Source organism: Emydura macquarii, unplaced genomic scaffold (assembly GCF_026122565.2).
Source record: "Emydura macquarii macquarii isolate MOO-44397 ecotype Brisbane River unplaced genomic scaffold, CSIRO-AGI_Emac_v2 contig_1551, whole genome shotgun sequence".
Classification (NCBI taxonomy): domain Eukaryota; kingdom Metazoa; phylum Chordata; order Testudines; family Chelidae; genus Emydura; species Emydura macquarii.
In genome coordinates, this window is record NW_027131688.1 from 6,875,748 (window position 1) to 6,891,395 (window position 15,648).

Below are 15,648 nucleotides of genomic sequence, written 5' to 3' on the forward strand. Positions count from 1 at the left end.
AGAAGTGAAAGCATAACTGACGAGGGCTCCATCACCCATACCACCATATCAGTCACAGAACAGCAGAACTACACAGAGAAAGCCCTCACGAAAAGCTCTTTAAACTAGAGTCATTAAGATCGATATCCTGATACAAAAAAGTCACAGGTAACTTTTCACACAGCAAAGCAGAAGTGATGAAAGAGCAAAAGTCGACAAAGCAGAAGTGGTGACAGCCATTGACAGGAAGGAAAGAATTAATTCAATCATTCCTTGTAATGAAGTGGGGATGAACAGATGACCACTGTAAGAACTGGGGCTAGCATAGTTTGCTGTCAATGTAAATGTCAAGAAAACTTTAATGCTAGCAACATGTTCATCAGCCGCAGAACATACCAAGTACCATACTGTTGCTGGGAATTAGTGTATGTTGAGGTGGACCAAATAGAAATTTTTCCACATTTGTGTCTTTCAGCCATCTTGTGGAAGTACTGCATAGTGCTCTTGGTTCATACGTACAAAGATCCATGAAGATATAAAGCAACCGGTTTGAGAGCCGTCTTTTTGTTCTGTGTTTGTACAGCACCTAGCACAGTGGGGACTTGGTCCATGACTGGGGCTGCCAGATGCTACGATAATATAAATCATAATAAACAAGGGGGTGTTTTTGTAGATCATTGATTAGTCAGTGAATCAGTCAAATCACGGCAAAACTATGAAACTGCCCCAGCAAAGGCAATGAACAACTCGTTATTTATTTAATTGAAATGTGAGTTGTCTCTCAACTCCATGGATCCTGCTGCCTCTTGCGTCCCATCATATTCTTTTGGCACGCCATCTGGTAGAGTCTCGCAACACTGCTTTCATTCCCCAGCTCAGTGTTGTTGTTTCTCAATAACCCCTCCATCGTGTGATCTTCACCCCTACCCCCATTGCCTCACCCCCCTATCTCCTCCCCAGGCACCTTAAATCACTGGCGGGGAGAGAGAGCCTCTAACCAAATGAAAGAAGAAACAGACCACAGCAGATTAAAATGTAGGAGCCCTGAGTCTCCATGTGGAAAAGAAGTTACTTCCGAAGCACTCTGAGATAACCTGTTCTCCAATATCTTCCCATCCCAAGCCCCTTCCATCCCTGAACCCAGTAGTCAGAAAAATAAATAGAAAAGCTTCTGAAATGCAGTCGCATGAGCCTGACCTAGTGGGCAGCCCACAAGGGGAGGGAGGGAGGGAAAGCAGGGCCTGCACACAACTCGATCTAATCAGACATTCCAGAAGCTGATCTCCTTTTCCTTCCTTCTTTTTCTCTCTCCAGTTTTCACGTTATTTCCTTTACTTTTCTGTTTCAGCGTCCGCAGTCCTCCAACAGTCTCCAGCACAAAACACACCCCAGATGTTGTTTGCGTCTCTGCCGCTTCAAAGGAGCCAGAGGCAGATGCAACTTTTAGGCACTAACTGTAGAAATCTAAAGGGAAATGTCGAAAGGGTCTCAAACGGTTTAGTAGTCCGCATGTAATACACGATCACAGCCTACCCTGCTCCTCCGAGATAGCAGTGTAGTAGGGTGCAGAAGGATTTAGCTGTCTGACCCGTGAGCCAATGCTTCAGAGAACGGAAAGAACGTACGGTAGAATTCACTGCAATCCCATAAGTACAGAAGGAAGCCGCTGCAAAGCGATGACAGATCACTAGGTAAGGTATTGCCAGCTAAGCACCAGGATGTGAACAGGAGAACAACAAAACGTTGCTTTGGCGCACGCAGGCTCCCGGAGCAGAACATTCATTTACTTTTGATTTTTTTCTCTTCCTCACACTGAATTTGGATGCATTGGTTCACCCCATATACAATGTGACAGATGGCACAACGGGTGTGTAAACTGTTTCCCTTTGATGTCACAGGTTGTGTCATGGAGCTTAGTAACCCTCTCTACCACAAACCATTTTGCATGATACTAGCCCGCAGCTGAATTCCCTTCAACCTCTGGATTCCACCCCTTCTGATCCTCTTGTTTTCATGCCACCCAGCTACATTTCCAGTTTATCCTCCTTTGCTCTCGAGCCTGGTTATTATTATTGATTGTTTGCATTATCATAGCACCTGGGAGCTCTTGTCATGGATGAGGACACCAGCATGCTAAGTGCTTTACAAACGCAGACCAAAAAGACGGTCCCTGCCCCAGGGAGCTGGCAATCCAAAATAAGACAAGAGATGGGAACAGACAAATGGGGCTGTACAAAGAAGCAATGAGACAATATTGGACAGCATGACTGGCAGTGTTCTCAGCAAATCAGCAGCCTAACTGTTGTCAAGGGAAAGTTTTAAGGAGGAATTTGAAGGAGAACAATGAAGTGGCTTTGTGAACATTTGCAGGAAACTCCTCCCAAGTGTGATGGACATTGCTACTTCCAAGGGGCAGAAGGGGACTGAAGCTTCAGGAATATTTCTTTTTAAAAGGTAGCCTGGGTGGGGAGGTTGTATCTGGCAAGATGGCATTGCAGGACAAAGAATGAAACCAAGAAAGGACATTACCCCTTTTTTCTGGACAGACGGCAAATGTACACTGATGAAACAAGTCACTACTGCTACAGCCCTCTCATCCTTGGTGCCCACGTATATCAGTTCTCTGTGTGTCTGACGACTGGTATAATGTGGCCGAGTCGGTTTATTGTACTATGTGTCTTGGGATATGTCTACACTGCGGAGTGAAGTTGATTTATTTTAAATTGACTTTCGTCCGCCGGATTTTAGAAGTCACAGGAGCGTGATCACATCACACTCATTGCTCAGGGGATTGCATCCCCTCTAGCCGCGCTTGGGTCGACAATCAGAGCAGTGCACCGTGGGTAGCTATCTCACAGTGCAACTAGCTGCAGAGGCTTTTGGGAAGGTTATCGTCCTCCCATGATGCAACGTCCTCCCGCCCTCTCCCTTCTTGTCCCAAACAAACAGACTAATGCTTTATCGCGCCATTTTTCTAAACCCTTCAGTCTCTGCCCCGCGCACGCCTTTGCTGGACAGGCATGGAGCCCAGTCAGCTCTGCACTATTATTGTGAGCATCACAAACACTTCACGTCTTATCCTACAGTATTTTCAAGAGAGAGACAGGGGTTGCAGCGCTGAAAACTGTGATGTTACTCAAGACACCCTGCTACAAGCCATAGAATGAAACAATTCCTGTTTGCTGCTGGCTGTCATGTAACATTTGCAGTCAGCGGAGCACCGCTTCTGGTCCCGGGAAACAAGCAGTGACTGGTGGGATCTCATCGTTATGAAGTTGTGGGACGATGAGCAGTGGCTGCAGAACTTTCATATGTGAAAGGCCACTTTCTCTGAACTCTGTGCAGAGCTGTCCCCAGCCCTGAAACGCATGAACACTCACTTGAGACCAGCTCTGACAGTGGAGAAGAGAGTGGCCATCACTCTGTGGAAGCTAGCAATGCCAGACTGCTACCAGTCAGTTGGGAATCAATTTGGAGTTGGTAAATCCACCGTGGGAGCTGCTGTAATACAAGTTTGCTGGGCTATTAACAGACTTCTGCTAAGAAGGGTAGTGACTTTGGGAAATGTGCAGGACGTAGTGGATGGGTTTTCTGCAATGGGGTTCCCAAACTGGGTGGATCACAAGGGGCGCTTCACTGACATCAATGTGGGGTGGTCTGGAAAAGTGCGTGATGAATGCATCTTTAGGAACTGAGGTCCGTTCCAAAAGATGCAAGCAGGGACTTTCTTCCCTGATCAAAAAACAAATACTGGCGATGTTGAAATGCCATTAGTGATCCTTGGAGACCCTGTGTACCCATTGCTCCTCTGGCTGATGAAGCCCTTCACTGGGCACCTGGACAGCGAGAAGGAGAGGTTCAATAATAGGCTCAGCAAGTGCAGAATGGTTGTGAAATGTGCATTTGGACGTTTAAAGGCACGCTGGCGCAGTTTACTCACTAGGCTAGACCTCAGTGAAAAAAACATCCCAGCAGTTATCTCTGCATGCTGTGTGCTCCATGATGTCTGTGAGACAAAAGGGGAGAAGTTGCCGTTGGGTTGGGTCGTGGAGGCAGATAGACTGGCTGCCAATTTTGAGCAGCCAGACAGAAGTGCAATGCTGAGAGCCAACCACAAAGCGCTGTGCCTCAGGGAAGCCTTGAAAAATCGGTTTTGCAATGAGACCTAATGTTTCTGAAAAATCTGTGTTTTGTCTTCCCTTCCCATTCCCCACCCATACCCCAGCATTACAGCACTGTGCTAGTCCCACCCCTCAGTGCTAATGATCACAGAATCATAAAATGTTAGAGTTGGAAGGGACCTCAGGAGGTCATCTAGTCCAACCCCCTGCTCAAAGCAGGATTAACCTGGGCTAAATCATCCCAGCCAGGGCTTTGTCAAGCCGCAGCTTAAAAACCTCTAAGGATGAAGATTCCACCACCTCCCCAGGTAACCAATTCCAGTGCTTCACCACCCTCATAGTGAAAAAGTTTTTCCTAATATTCAACCTAGACCTCCCCCACTGCAACTTGAGACCATTGCTCCTTGTTCTGTCATCTGCCACCACTGAGAACAGCCTAGCTCCATCCTCCCTGGAACCCCTTTTTCAGGTAGTTAAAGGCTGCTATCAAATGCCCCCTCATTCTTCTCTTTTGCAGACTAAACAAGCCTAGTTCCCTCAGCCTCTGCTCATAAGTCTTGTGCTCCAGCCCCCTAATCATTTTTGTTGCCCTCCGCTGGACTCTCTCCAACTTGTCCACATCCTTTTTGTAGTGGGGGGCCCAAAACTGTACGCAGTACTCCAAATGCGGCCTCACCAATGCCGAATAGAGGGGAATAATCACTTCCCCCGATCTGCTGGCAATGCTCCTACTAATGCAGCCCAATATGCTATTAGCCTTCTTGGCAACCAGGGCACACTGCTGACTCATATCCAGCTTCTTATCCACTGTAACCCCCAGGTTCTTTTCTGCAGAACTGCTGCCAAGCTTATCGGTCCCCAGTCTGTAGCTGTGCATGAGATTCTTCCGTCCTAAGTGCAGGACTCTGCACTTGTTGATCTTTAAAGCAATAAATTTTTATTTTTGGTCATTAACAGTGGAGGGAAAGGAAATTATTTCAACACTTTGCATGCACTGTAATGAGGCTGGGAGGGGACACAGAGCAAAGTTTCAATGTGCAAACAGCAAACAACACATTCCCATTTCTTAAAGAGACTGGCCGGCGCCTCTTTCTGCTCCCCTCACCCGACATGGAGTGGAGCACATACTGCACCCTGCTCAACCTCCTCCTAGATCGCTTGGGGGTGGAGACTAGGAAAGAGTGCATGAGTTGAGAGTTTTGCAGGGCCTGCAGAGCGAGTCTATCTTGCCACTGCTCTTCTTGAAGCTTAAACAAACGCATCAACATGTCGACTGATCCTTCGTTATGTGCAGCATCTCATCCTGCATTGCATGCTCACGTTTTTGGGCCGCCTTCCTGTTCTCCATGTCCATGTTCATTTTCTCCGATAATGAAATCCACCAGGCTCTTAGCTCTGTGGCAGCAGCCATGGAGGAGTTCATGATCTTGGTGAACATGTCGTCCCGAGTTTTTTTTTCCACCTTCTAATCTGCAACAGGCGTAGTAGTAGATGCTGAGCTGAAGGCCGCGCTGTCCACAGAAAGGCAAGCAAAGTGCACCGTTTCCATTGTTAGCTGGCCCCATGGACAGAAAGCAACGTTACAATGTAAAAATAAGTCCCCTTTATATTCCCAAGGGAACGGCAGACCCGCATACCAATCTCTACCTTTTGCAGGGGTCGTAGTGCCATTCCAGCCAGTAAGTAAGGGGCTGGTGCATCCATTTCAGGGAAATCCCCATAGTGCATGCTGCATAAGTCCATAGTTCCCCAACCAGCAGGATTGTTGCGCCCCCCTGACCCTCCCAAAAATTGGTTTTTGAAAAGGTGGTACAGAGGGTGTGTGTACATGTGTGGAGGGGGTGATGAAATTCCCATGGGTAAAACCATATGTGGGCACCCGTCTCACAACCCTTAAGACCCATCACAGTCACATGCTATCTTGTAACTTGTGGTTTACGTACCCCAAAAAAACCTCCCATGGCAGAGGAAAAAAACCCGATTATTTGGAGTGGGTACTGCAAATTTACACCATCTTCCCTAGGTGACCATGAATGATATCAGTCTCCTGAGGATAACAGAGGCGGAGGATTTAGTGCAAGCATCTGGGACCAGGCCTGGCTCTTATGCTATTATGCAGTGTTCTGCGATGATGCCTGTACAATTAATAAGAAAGTGGTGGGGTTAAGTGTCCTATCGCGGTGGAAGAAATAAGGCTGCTCTCCCCAGAAACCTTCTGCAAAGGATCACGGAATACCTAAATGAAAGTGTCCTGGAGATATCCATGGAGGATTCTCGGAGCATCCCTGTGCACGTAAACATTCTTTTCTAGGGGGAATCCCTTGCTTAAGTGAACTAACAACGAGGAAGCCGATCCACACCACCACACTCATTTTTCCCCCCGCTATGACAAGAAGCTGGACTGGGGAGATAACCAGAGAAACGAGACTTGCAATACACACTCGCCAGGTGTGCCTTCCCCGGCATCTTGGTTGCTCTCAGTGTCCTGTGTCCGGCTGGGCTGTTCTGGGGTTACAAACAGCAGCTCCTGGCTTTCAGGGAGAATGGTTTCCCCAGTCACCTGGCCCCTGTTCTCCTCCTCCACAGAGTCCTTCTTGTTCATCCTGGATTCCCCTGAGGTATTTGTGTTGCATGGCAGTACAGTGGTGGGATCACAGCTGAAAATCGTTTGCAGCTCCTCATAAAAGTGGCATGTCTTTGGTGACGAGCCAGAACGACTGTTCACCTCCCGATTTTTCTGATATGCCTGCCTCCACTCTTTGATTTTAACGCGGCCCTCCTGTGCCCCTTTTCCAACATGTTGCACGATATCTTTTCGTGAATATCTAAATTCCTTTTGCTGGCTCGGAGCTGAGCCAGAACAGACTCTTTGCCCCGCAGACCAATGAGATCCAAGACCTCAGGTCGACTCCAGGCTGGAGCGCGTTTGGGGCATGCGGTTGCCGTGATCAGTTCTGCTGGCAAGCTCTCTCCACACTGACAAAACAGGATACCCCACGGAGGCCAATCCCATCGAATTACGCTGCGCTCAGCCTGCACCGCCGCCCAGTCGACCCAAACAATTTGATTTCAGCGCTGCGCCACTTGCGGAGCTGGTTTTATTACCTCGAATTTCCCCACGATTTAAGTCGACAGAACTGACCAGCCGGTGAAGAAGACGCATGCTTTATGTGGTCGACGGAAGCCGCATTCCCTCGACTTACCTCCACGGTGCAGACCAGTCACAGTGTCTATTTCCACCTGTGTTCTATGTGTGCACAGCGCTAGGTGTGCCCGGGTGTGCAGTGGGTGCGGCATGGTGTTGCGGGGTGTGCAGTGAGTGTGTGTGTGAGGTGTGTGCTCTGTAAGGGGCTGGGTGCACCTGGGGTGTGTAGGGGTGGTGTGCGGGTTGTGCAGCGTGGGCTGTGCCCAGGGTGTGCAGTGGGTGTGTGCGATGCTGGGTGTGCCCGGAGTGTGCAGGGTGTGCGTGTGCCCGGGGTGTGCAGGGTGTGTGTGTGCAGGGGATGTGCATGCCCGGCCGGGATGTGTGTGCCCCGCGTGTGCGTGTGCAGGGGCTGTGCGTGCCTGGCCCGGGGTGTCCAGTGGGTGTGTGCGATGCTGGGTGTGCCCGGGGTGTGCAGGGTGTGTGTGTGTGCAGGGGATGTGCATGCCCGGCCGGGGTGCGTGTGCCCCGCGTGTGCGTGCCCGGCTGGAGTGTGCGTGCCCGGCCCGGGGTGTGCAGGGCCGGTGCGCGTGCAGGGGCTGTGCGTGCCCGGCCCAGGGGTGTGCGCGCTGCGCGTGCCCGGCCGGCGGTGCTGGTGCCGGTGCCGCGCCGAGCCCCGCCGCTCAGACGCGGCGCCGCAGCCCGCACCCAGCCTCCCGCCGGCAGCGCAGCCGGAGCCGAGCCGAGCCGAGCCGAGCCGAGCCATGGCCAGGAGCCGCGCGCAGCGGAACAGCTGGGGTAGGCGGCGCGCGGGGCCGGGGCCGGGCCCCCGCCAGCAGGTGCACAGCGCCGGGCCCAGCCAGGTCGAGCCGGGCCAAGGAGGGGGGCGGCTCCCCTCCCACTCCTGCCCCCCCGCCCCCGCCTTTCCCAGCCGCAGCAAAGGGGGGGGGCTGCTGGAGCCCCCCCCCGCTCCTTGGGGGCTGCATTGGCCTCTGTCCGCGCCCGGCCGCTGCTCCCGGCGCTAAGGGGAGCCGTGGACCCGCGCCCAGGGCCGAGTTTCTGCCGGGGGGGGCCGGGGGTGCAGAGGGGCCGAGCCCCCGCCCCTGCGGCTGGAGGCGGGGGGGAGCAGCTGGTGCCCGGCCCCCGCGGGAAATCCGGCCCTGCGTCCTCCTGCCGCGCTGTACCCGCCTCCCCCCGCCGGGGATCGATCCCCCCAGCTCCCGATCCGTCCCTCCCCGGGGCCAGTCATCGCCCCTCTCCAGCGGGGGGCCGGGGACACCTGCCAGGCGGCCGCGCTCCGGCTCCGGCTCCTCCTGGCCCGGCCGGGGGTGGAGGAATCGCTGGGAAATCCCTTCCCCCGGGTCTGCAGCAGCAGAGGGGTCGGGGACCCTCCCTGGGGTCAGAGGTGGTTCCTTTCCCTCCCTTCTCCCCGGGGTGCCCAGGGGTGGTAGGTAGGTGAGCAGATGTCCGGATTGTATAGGGACGCTCCCCGCTATTCAGGGCGTTTTCCTAGGTGGGCGCCTCTTACCCCCCATCCCGATTTTTCCCAGGTGCGCTCTGCTCACCGCGGTGGTAGGGCAGTGCTGCGCCGGTGGCGGGCGCGATGGAGATCTCCGAGCAGAGGAGAGTCTGCGTACGGGGTACATGGTGGTGGCTGAGGGGCACCTTTTAGTCCGTGCCCCCTGTTTCAATCGGGTGGGCAGTGTCAGGAAATTGTTCCCCACCCACCGTCCTATAGGGGCTTCGGTGAAATGACCATGGTGATCTCAGGCCGGTGTCGGGGTGGCCAGGTCACACAGCCACCCCAGCTGGCACTAGCTAGCCCCGTTGACGGCACTCTCGGCCGAGAGGCACATCATTAGACGTGAATGCCGAGCTCCCTGCTTTCCTGAAGTGGTCCCTGCAGCTCAGAGACAAGGTGCTTTGAGGGGACGGGGACGGGAGCCTGGTCCGGCGGCTGCAGCTGCTCTGGGGGTGGATAGGAGCGCCCTAGCACCTTTCACCAGGCACGAGTGTCACGCCCCATTTTAATGCATTGTCATCCCTCTTTACAGAGGGCCGCATGCTGAGGAATTGCTTCTCCCCTCTTTTCCTTTCCCGGTCGCTTCTCTAGGCTCTCCTCTTCCCTGTCTGCCTCAACCGACAGGCCTTGCTCTCCGCGGGGAATACCAGTTATCAGGCCAGTCTCGGTAGAATCCGAGCATCATTTAGCCCTCGCGTGACTCACCCTTTGTCCAGCCTTGTCTGTGGCAATCTACCGTCCTCTCTTTTTAGAGCAGGGACAGGTCTCAGGATCACGCTCAGGAAACCCTTTCCAGCTGCTTCTGGGTTGTGATAAGACCCAGTCCCTTTCCCTCAGTGCCTTGGCTGCCTGGCGATGTCGCCTCATCTCCCTCTGCCCTCTTCACACCCTGTAGGGCAAGAATCCCCAGCTCCCTCTTGTGCTCTGCTGCGCGTTGAGCCCCGGGTGCTTCTTCTTGAGAGATTCTTCCTGTGAAGATTTGTACATCACTTAGCATAGGAGAGTTTTCCCCCTGCTGGGGAATGCCCCTTTTCTCTGTGGTATCAGAAAATCTGGAGACAGATCATTTAGGGTTGGATTGGTACTTTCCAATCCCGCCTGAAGAAGGGGCAGCGCCTAGCCACCCTGCCGCAGGAACAGGGCTGGGACTGAAGTGTGATCGGGGTCATCACTTCGTTGCTGCTTCTGACTGGGTCCAAGGGGGAGAGGATGGAGGAGTACCCTTAGCTGAGAGCGGCTTCCTTTCTCAGCCATGCTGGCTCAGCTGACCTGGCTGCCTGTGTTGGCAGGGTGGAGTCAAGGCCCTCTGTGCTGGAGGTGGAAGAGCAGCAGCTGCTTTCCCCCCTCACGCTGGGGTTGGTGATTGTGAGGAACCTGCACAGGAGAGGAAAGAGGGCTTCTCCCAACACCCCTTCTAGTCCTTGTACCGCAGGGCTCGTTACTGAGCCCTGTTTGTTCACCTCCCAGAGAGGTGTGTGTTCCTTTAAGGATTTTCCTGGAGAGTTCCCTGGTCATAGTTCAATGCTGTGGGGGAACAGAACTGCTCACCCACCTGAAAGCTGCCTGTGGCCTCTGATCTTTGGAAGTGTCGCTGTGAGGCATAGCTGGGTGAGAAGAGCTGTGTATTGGTTAGAGACACAAATGATGCCTTCATTTATATAGCTGAGTGTAATGGTTCCCATCCCACTGAACTACTGCTCGGGAATTATTTGCTGAAGAAATGGATGTAACCATTTGAATAATTTATACAAATGAAGGATTTGGTCATCTGTTTGCAGACAGCTTGGGAACAAAAACGGGCAAAGTCCATCAAAGCAGTTATTGGTTTAACTCTAGTTTCAGGGAAGGTTTGGGGACTCTCACTCTACCATAGAGAAGGGCTTCTGAAGAAATTTGCCATCCTTGTAAATTATGTCCCACTAAATTATTCCTATTACTTGGTGTCCTATTGGACTATTGCACAAAAATCTGTTGTTATTGCCATATGGTCTTTTTGCTGATGGCTAGGGAGTGAAAGGAACATTCAAATGGATGTATGGATGGAATTAAATCAAGTTAAAGAATACACCAGATTTTTAAGAAAAGCTTCAGTCCAGCAAATCCATTAAATACGTGCTTAACTGTGAGCCTGTTCTTAAGTTCCAATAAAGGAAATGTGACAAGCACATGCTCAAGTGTTTTGCTGAATCAAGGCATTAGCTGGGGTCTTGTAAGTTTGCAAGTACCCAAGACTATTTGTGAATCTAAAGGGATCTTTATTATAGAAATGGGGATCGGCCCCCTTTTACTGCATTCCAATGACAGATCAAAATCTTAGCGAAAGAGACCCAAAGAGGTTGGTCTGTGTGGTTTTGCACACATTCAGCCCTGCATGCTGATATTGCAGGCATAAATTAGAGTGTTAAATGTCGGTGCTTTTTATTAGAAGAAGGTCCCCTGAAATAAAAATGTACATTTAAGCAGTAAAACCTGTGACCTGTCCCCCACCCCTGTGATGTTCTTTGACTGTGTGAGTGGCTGCAGCATTGTGTAGTGACATCAGCCTTTGTAATGGCTCCCCCAGTGCTCCCTTTCTTTAGCCCAGCTGCCAACGCAGGAGACTGGGGATCTGCAGAGAGCTTCTGGCTGTGTTTAAAATGTGCTTACGCGAAATAAAAAGCCCAGGATTTTTAAATAGCATAAACTTCGTTCTAGTTAGCTCCTCTTTGTCACGACGGATAATTCCCCAGCTGACTGCTTGGTATAGACCTTCCCTTCTTGTCTCTTGGTTAAAATCTGTTCACTGAAGAACAATTTTAGGAAAACGAGTGTGCAGAACCCAAAAGAATTGCCTCGCAATTGCTGTCAGCGCTAGCTTCTGGTAACATACATGTAGCCCTGAATTCACATCCGCATAGAATGCTTTCATTAAGGTGAAATTTACCCTGGGCAGGGGGCCAAGGCAGAGCTTATGGATCACTTAACTCTACAGGCTCAAGTGAACTTAAGTGGTGGATAGACCTCACAACTGCTGTCTGCTCTAGGGTGAATTTCACCCTTAAGAAGGTGCTGTACATATAAATAGCATACATGGTTTTTCTTTAAGTAACAGAGTACAGGTCCCTGCTTGTGTCTAATAAGGGCTGCTACGGTGAGCCCCAAGTGGTCCTGTAAAACTCAGCAAGCTTGATTTGAGTTTACAGAAGTTACATATCCATCTTTTGAAATCCTGTGTAGTTTTCACTTGCCTGTCACTAGGGTAATAGCGTTAGATATCTCTGCCTGTAGAGACTTATAATGCACTTATTTAAAAACAAAAAAAAAAGCACAGATCAGAACATATCATATAAAGGACTCAGTTCTGCATGCTTTATATTGTGGTACGCTGTAACAAGAAAGGCCCGGACTGAAATAATTCAGCGTTTATAACTATGAAAGGGACAAGCAAGTTCAGACTTCTTGGTCAAGATTTTCAAAGTGGACTTGTGATTTTGAGAGCCCTTAACGGGATCTGATTTTCAGAAAGTGTTGAGCACCCACCCTCTGAAAATTAGGCCCCTTCGAGGTGTCTCAAAGGCTGACCCATGCTTTCAAAACTCCTCATTAAAAAAAGTCTCATGATCTTTTAAGCCAAATAATAAATATGGAGTTCTTTTTCTTCACCACCTGGTTTCTGCCTCTGTAGGAGGTGTTCAGGTCACAGGTTCAAGCATTTCCCTGCAACCACAATGGATAGAAACCTATTCTCCCCCCCGCCCACACACACACACACACACACACACACACACAAAGCTGAGATTCACAGGCACTCTCTCAATGCCAGCAGCTCTGAGGAAAACACCAAATATTGCAGTGTGATAGGGCTCTGGGAGGGCCAGGCAGCCGAGCCGTTAGCACCCCTGACCTCCAGCCTCGTGTGTCTGTCAGAGCAGTAGAGGTCCTGGTTCCCAATCTAGGCCCCCATCTAGGCCTCCACCCCCATCTGGGTGCTTTTGCCATTAAGGGGGGCATGGTGGGAAACCAGGCCCTCCATCTCCACTGGGTCCCAGCCCAGGCCCTGTGGGACGCAACACCGGCAGGGTCCTCCCTGCAGAGGGTCTAAATCCGCTGCCCTGGGCTGTTTCTTACCTGATGCGCCTTCAGTTTGGGGTGTGGCTCACATAGTCCAAACAGTCAGTACCTTAGCAAGAGAGTCCAAGTCAGCAGGGCCTCGCCGAGGGGACGGGGGTTGGAGAAGGCTCTGCCTGCCTGGGGGCCTTACCTGCTCTGTGGGCCCCTCGCGGGCTCCCCCTTCTGTCTGGCTTCTCCGAAGGTCTGTCTGTCCTGCAGCCTGTCCACCTTCCGACCCTTTGCCTGGGTTCGCTGAGCTCCTTTGAAGCGGAGCATGCTGGGCAGGGCTACCTGCCCAGTGTGGCCTTTTAACCCCTTCGGTCCCAGGGCGGGGTTTGTACCCCCCGGCGAGAGTCACAGCAAAACGGCAAGAGTTGGTAACACGGGGTTGAAGTCGGGCGCTCAGAGCAAGCAGGCGCTTTTGACCATCTTGGTTCTTGCGCGTTGTTGTTGTTGGTATTGTGCAGCTCCAACTGTGGGTGTTTGGGCAGGAACGCTGGGCCAAGAATTCAGCCGGCCTTTGCTGACTTTTAACATAACCCAGGGCTAGATCAGAGCACCTGCGTCTGAGGGGAATGGTGCGAGATCTACTGGATCGGCCTAGTAGGGGGGGTGGGAAGCAGGAATGCCTGGCATCACCCCCTAACCCAGAGAAGCTCCCCCCTCCCCGGGACTCTGCATGATTGTGGGAGGGTGTCATCCTCTGCTGAGCCCACAGGTGTGAGCAGCAGCAAATAGTCCTGAGCTGGGCCCTTCCCCAGCTACGGGGTGAATCAGCCAGTGGGAACATGGCAGCGTGCTGGGAAGCAGCAGGGCAGAGGCGCTGTGGGGAGGTGGGGGTCCACTGATTCACCTTCAAGAGCCACTTGGATCTGAAGAGATTGGGGCAGCTGGTGAAAATTGTTCCAGCTCCATTAATGTCGCTCTGGCAATTGTCCGAGGATCTGGCTTGAAAATGGCCATGGGAACTCCGGTAGAGCTTCTTGCGTGCTTTGTGGGTTTCTCCCCCGTGGGGGATGAGCTAGCCTCAAGCTATTTTCTTTGGGAAATCCTTGCTGTGCCTACTGTGACCCGTCCGTGCTTAGGGCAGCCACCTGAAAATGCCAAGGTCAGGGCAGGCTGTAAAAGGAGAGCAGATTCTCCCAGCACTGGTGGGTGACACTGAAGTCAGACTTCCCAACCAGCCACACACAGTGCTTCTGATTCCCCACACTGGTTATCAAGAAGCTACAATAAAAATATACTCAGCCCCCTTAACTGCATTTCAGTCTCCATCTCCCAATCAGCCACTAGGTCCAGTAAAGAAACCAGTCATTTAAAACTCTATGCTCTTTACCAGAAAGTTTTCTCCTGACCCCAAAGGGTCAGCCACAGCACCAGATCAATGTAAGTTTGGATCTTACCCAGAATACCACGCTGCCAGCCAGTCCTTTAGTAACTAAAACTAAAGGTTTATTATAAAAAGAAAGAAACAAATTATAAGAGAAATGTTAAAGGATTAAAGCAATCGGATACATGCAAATGATTTGAAAGTCCATATATATATATCAGGTTTCTAGAAGAATTGTGAAGTTTGCAGGCTTGTATAGTCCCTCTGGTGTACATCCAGTACCTGGATGGGTCTCAGTCCTTTGTTTCACAGCTTCAGTTCAGTTCAGTTGTAGATGAGTTGATCCAGAGGTAGGCTGGAGACTGAAGACAAAATGGATGTCATGCAGCTGCCTTTTATGTCCTTTGGTCTTTGCCATGCTGCTTGTGGAATTTTACAGGAACAAGATGGACTCCAGAGTCACATGAGTAAGTCCTGGTGACTCATCAGGTATATCCCTGGCTTCTCCCCCCTGGGCCCTTTGTACCTGTGAATCTCTTAATGGGCCATTAAGCAGGCTAGTGCTGCAGCCATCCTGTCTGGGGTGTCCCCAGACATAGCACAATTTGAAATACAGATACATCAACCATATCTATAGCTTCCATTACACACACAACACATAAACATTATCATCTCACTTAGCACATTACAGCCTTTCTAACAATACCTGACATGGCATATCTCACATGGATTATTATGATTTTGACATACTGATGTTAAATAATATAATAAATGCCCCCCCACCCCCAATCTAGGCAGCATGACACCTACATGTACTCCTTTTTAAAAAGACATGGCAGCTCTTAGCGTAGTATAGCATGCATGGGAAATATATGCACTGCATGGGAAATATATGCGTTTCATAGAGACTCTAGAACTACAGTAATAAAGTAGCTAATCACACCTTTCCTCAACAGAGAAAGGACTTCAGAGAATGCGTTAAGATCTATCAAGCCAGTAAATTACATTTTCAAACAAAACAACCAATACAAATACATATTTACTCAAAAGAGCATGCTGGCCCTTTCATGCCATCTCCAAGAATTTCATGGCACATTTACCAAGTGAGTGGGAGGGTTTTGTAACAACAAAAAGGGTAAAGAATCAATTCAAAACAGAAGACTTTGGAGATTTGCTGAGAGAGGGGGTGGACTTAGGGCCTCATGGGAAATATACTGTGCAGGAGGCAACCTTGGTGGAGTTGTGATTGTTGGAGGTGGATTTCAATTGTAGGGACAAATCTAAATTTCCTTAGGCTGAAACACGGGTTTCAATTAGTATCCCCAGCATTTGCACCTCAACAAGACATTGCTCTCTGCCATGCGTAGGCTTCGGTGCCCCTCCTGGGTTAGCCGTCTGGATCCATGGGTGCCAACAAAGTCCTCTCTTTCTGCCTTGCAGTGGTAGCCGCTGTCATTGACTCTTA

The 15,648-nt window shown here is 50.9% G+C and overlaps 1 protein-coding gene across 2 annotated transcripts in view; it reads left to right on the forward strand.

The window, feature by feature from the left end:
- Positions 1 to 7,865: 7,865 nt before the first annotated feature.
- The window catches only part of ATL1 (atlastin GTPase 1), a 48,504-nt gene continuing 40,721 nt past the window's right edge, over positions 7,866 to 15,648 (forward strand). For both annotated transcript variants that reach the window (XM_067554746.1, XM_067554747.1), the window contains exon 1: positions 7,866 to 8,040. In XM_067554746.1, coding sequence (XP_067410847.1) covers positions 8,007 to 8,040 — 34 coding nt within the window. In that variant the 5' untranslated portion in view covers positions 7,866 to 8,006. The remainder of the gene's footprint in view (positions 8,041 to 15,648) is intronic.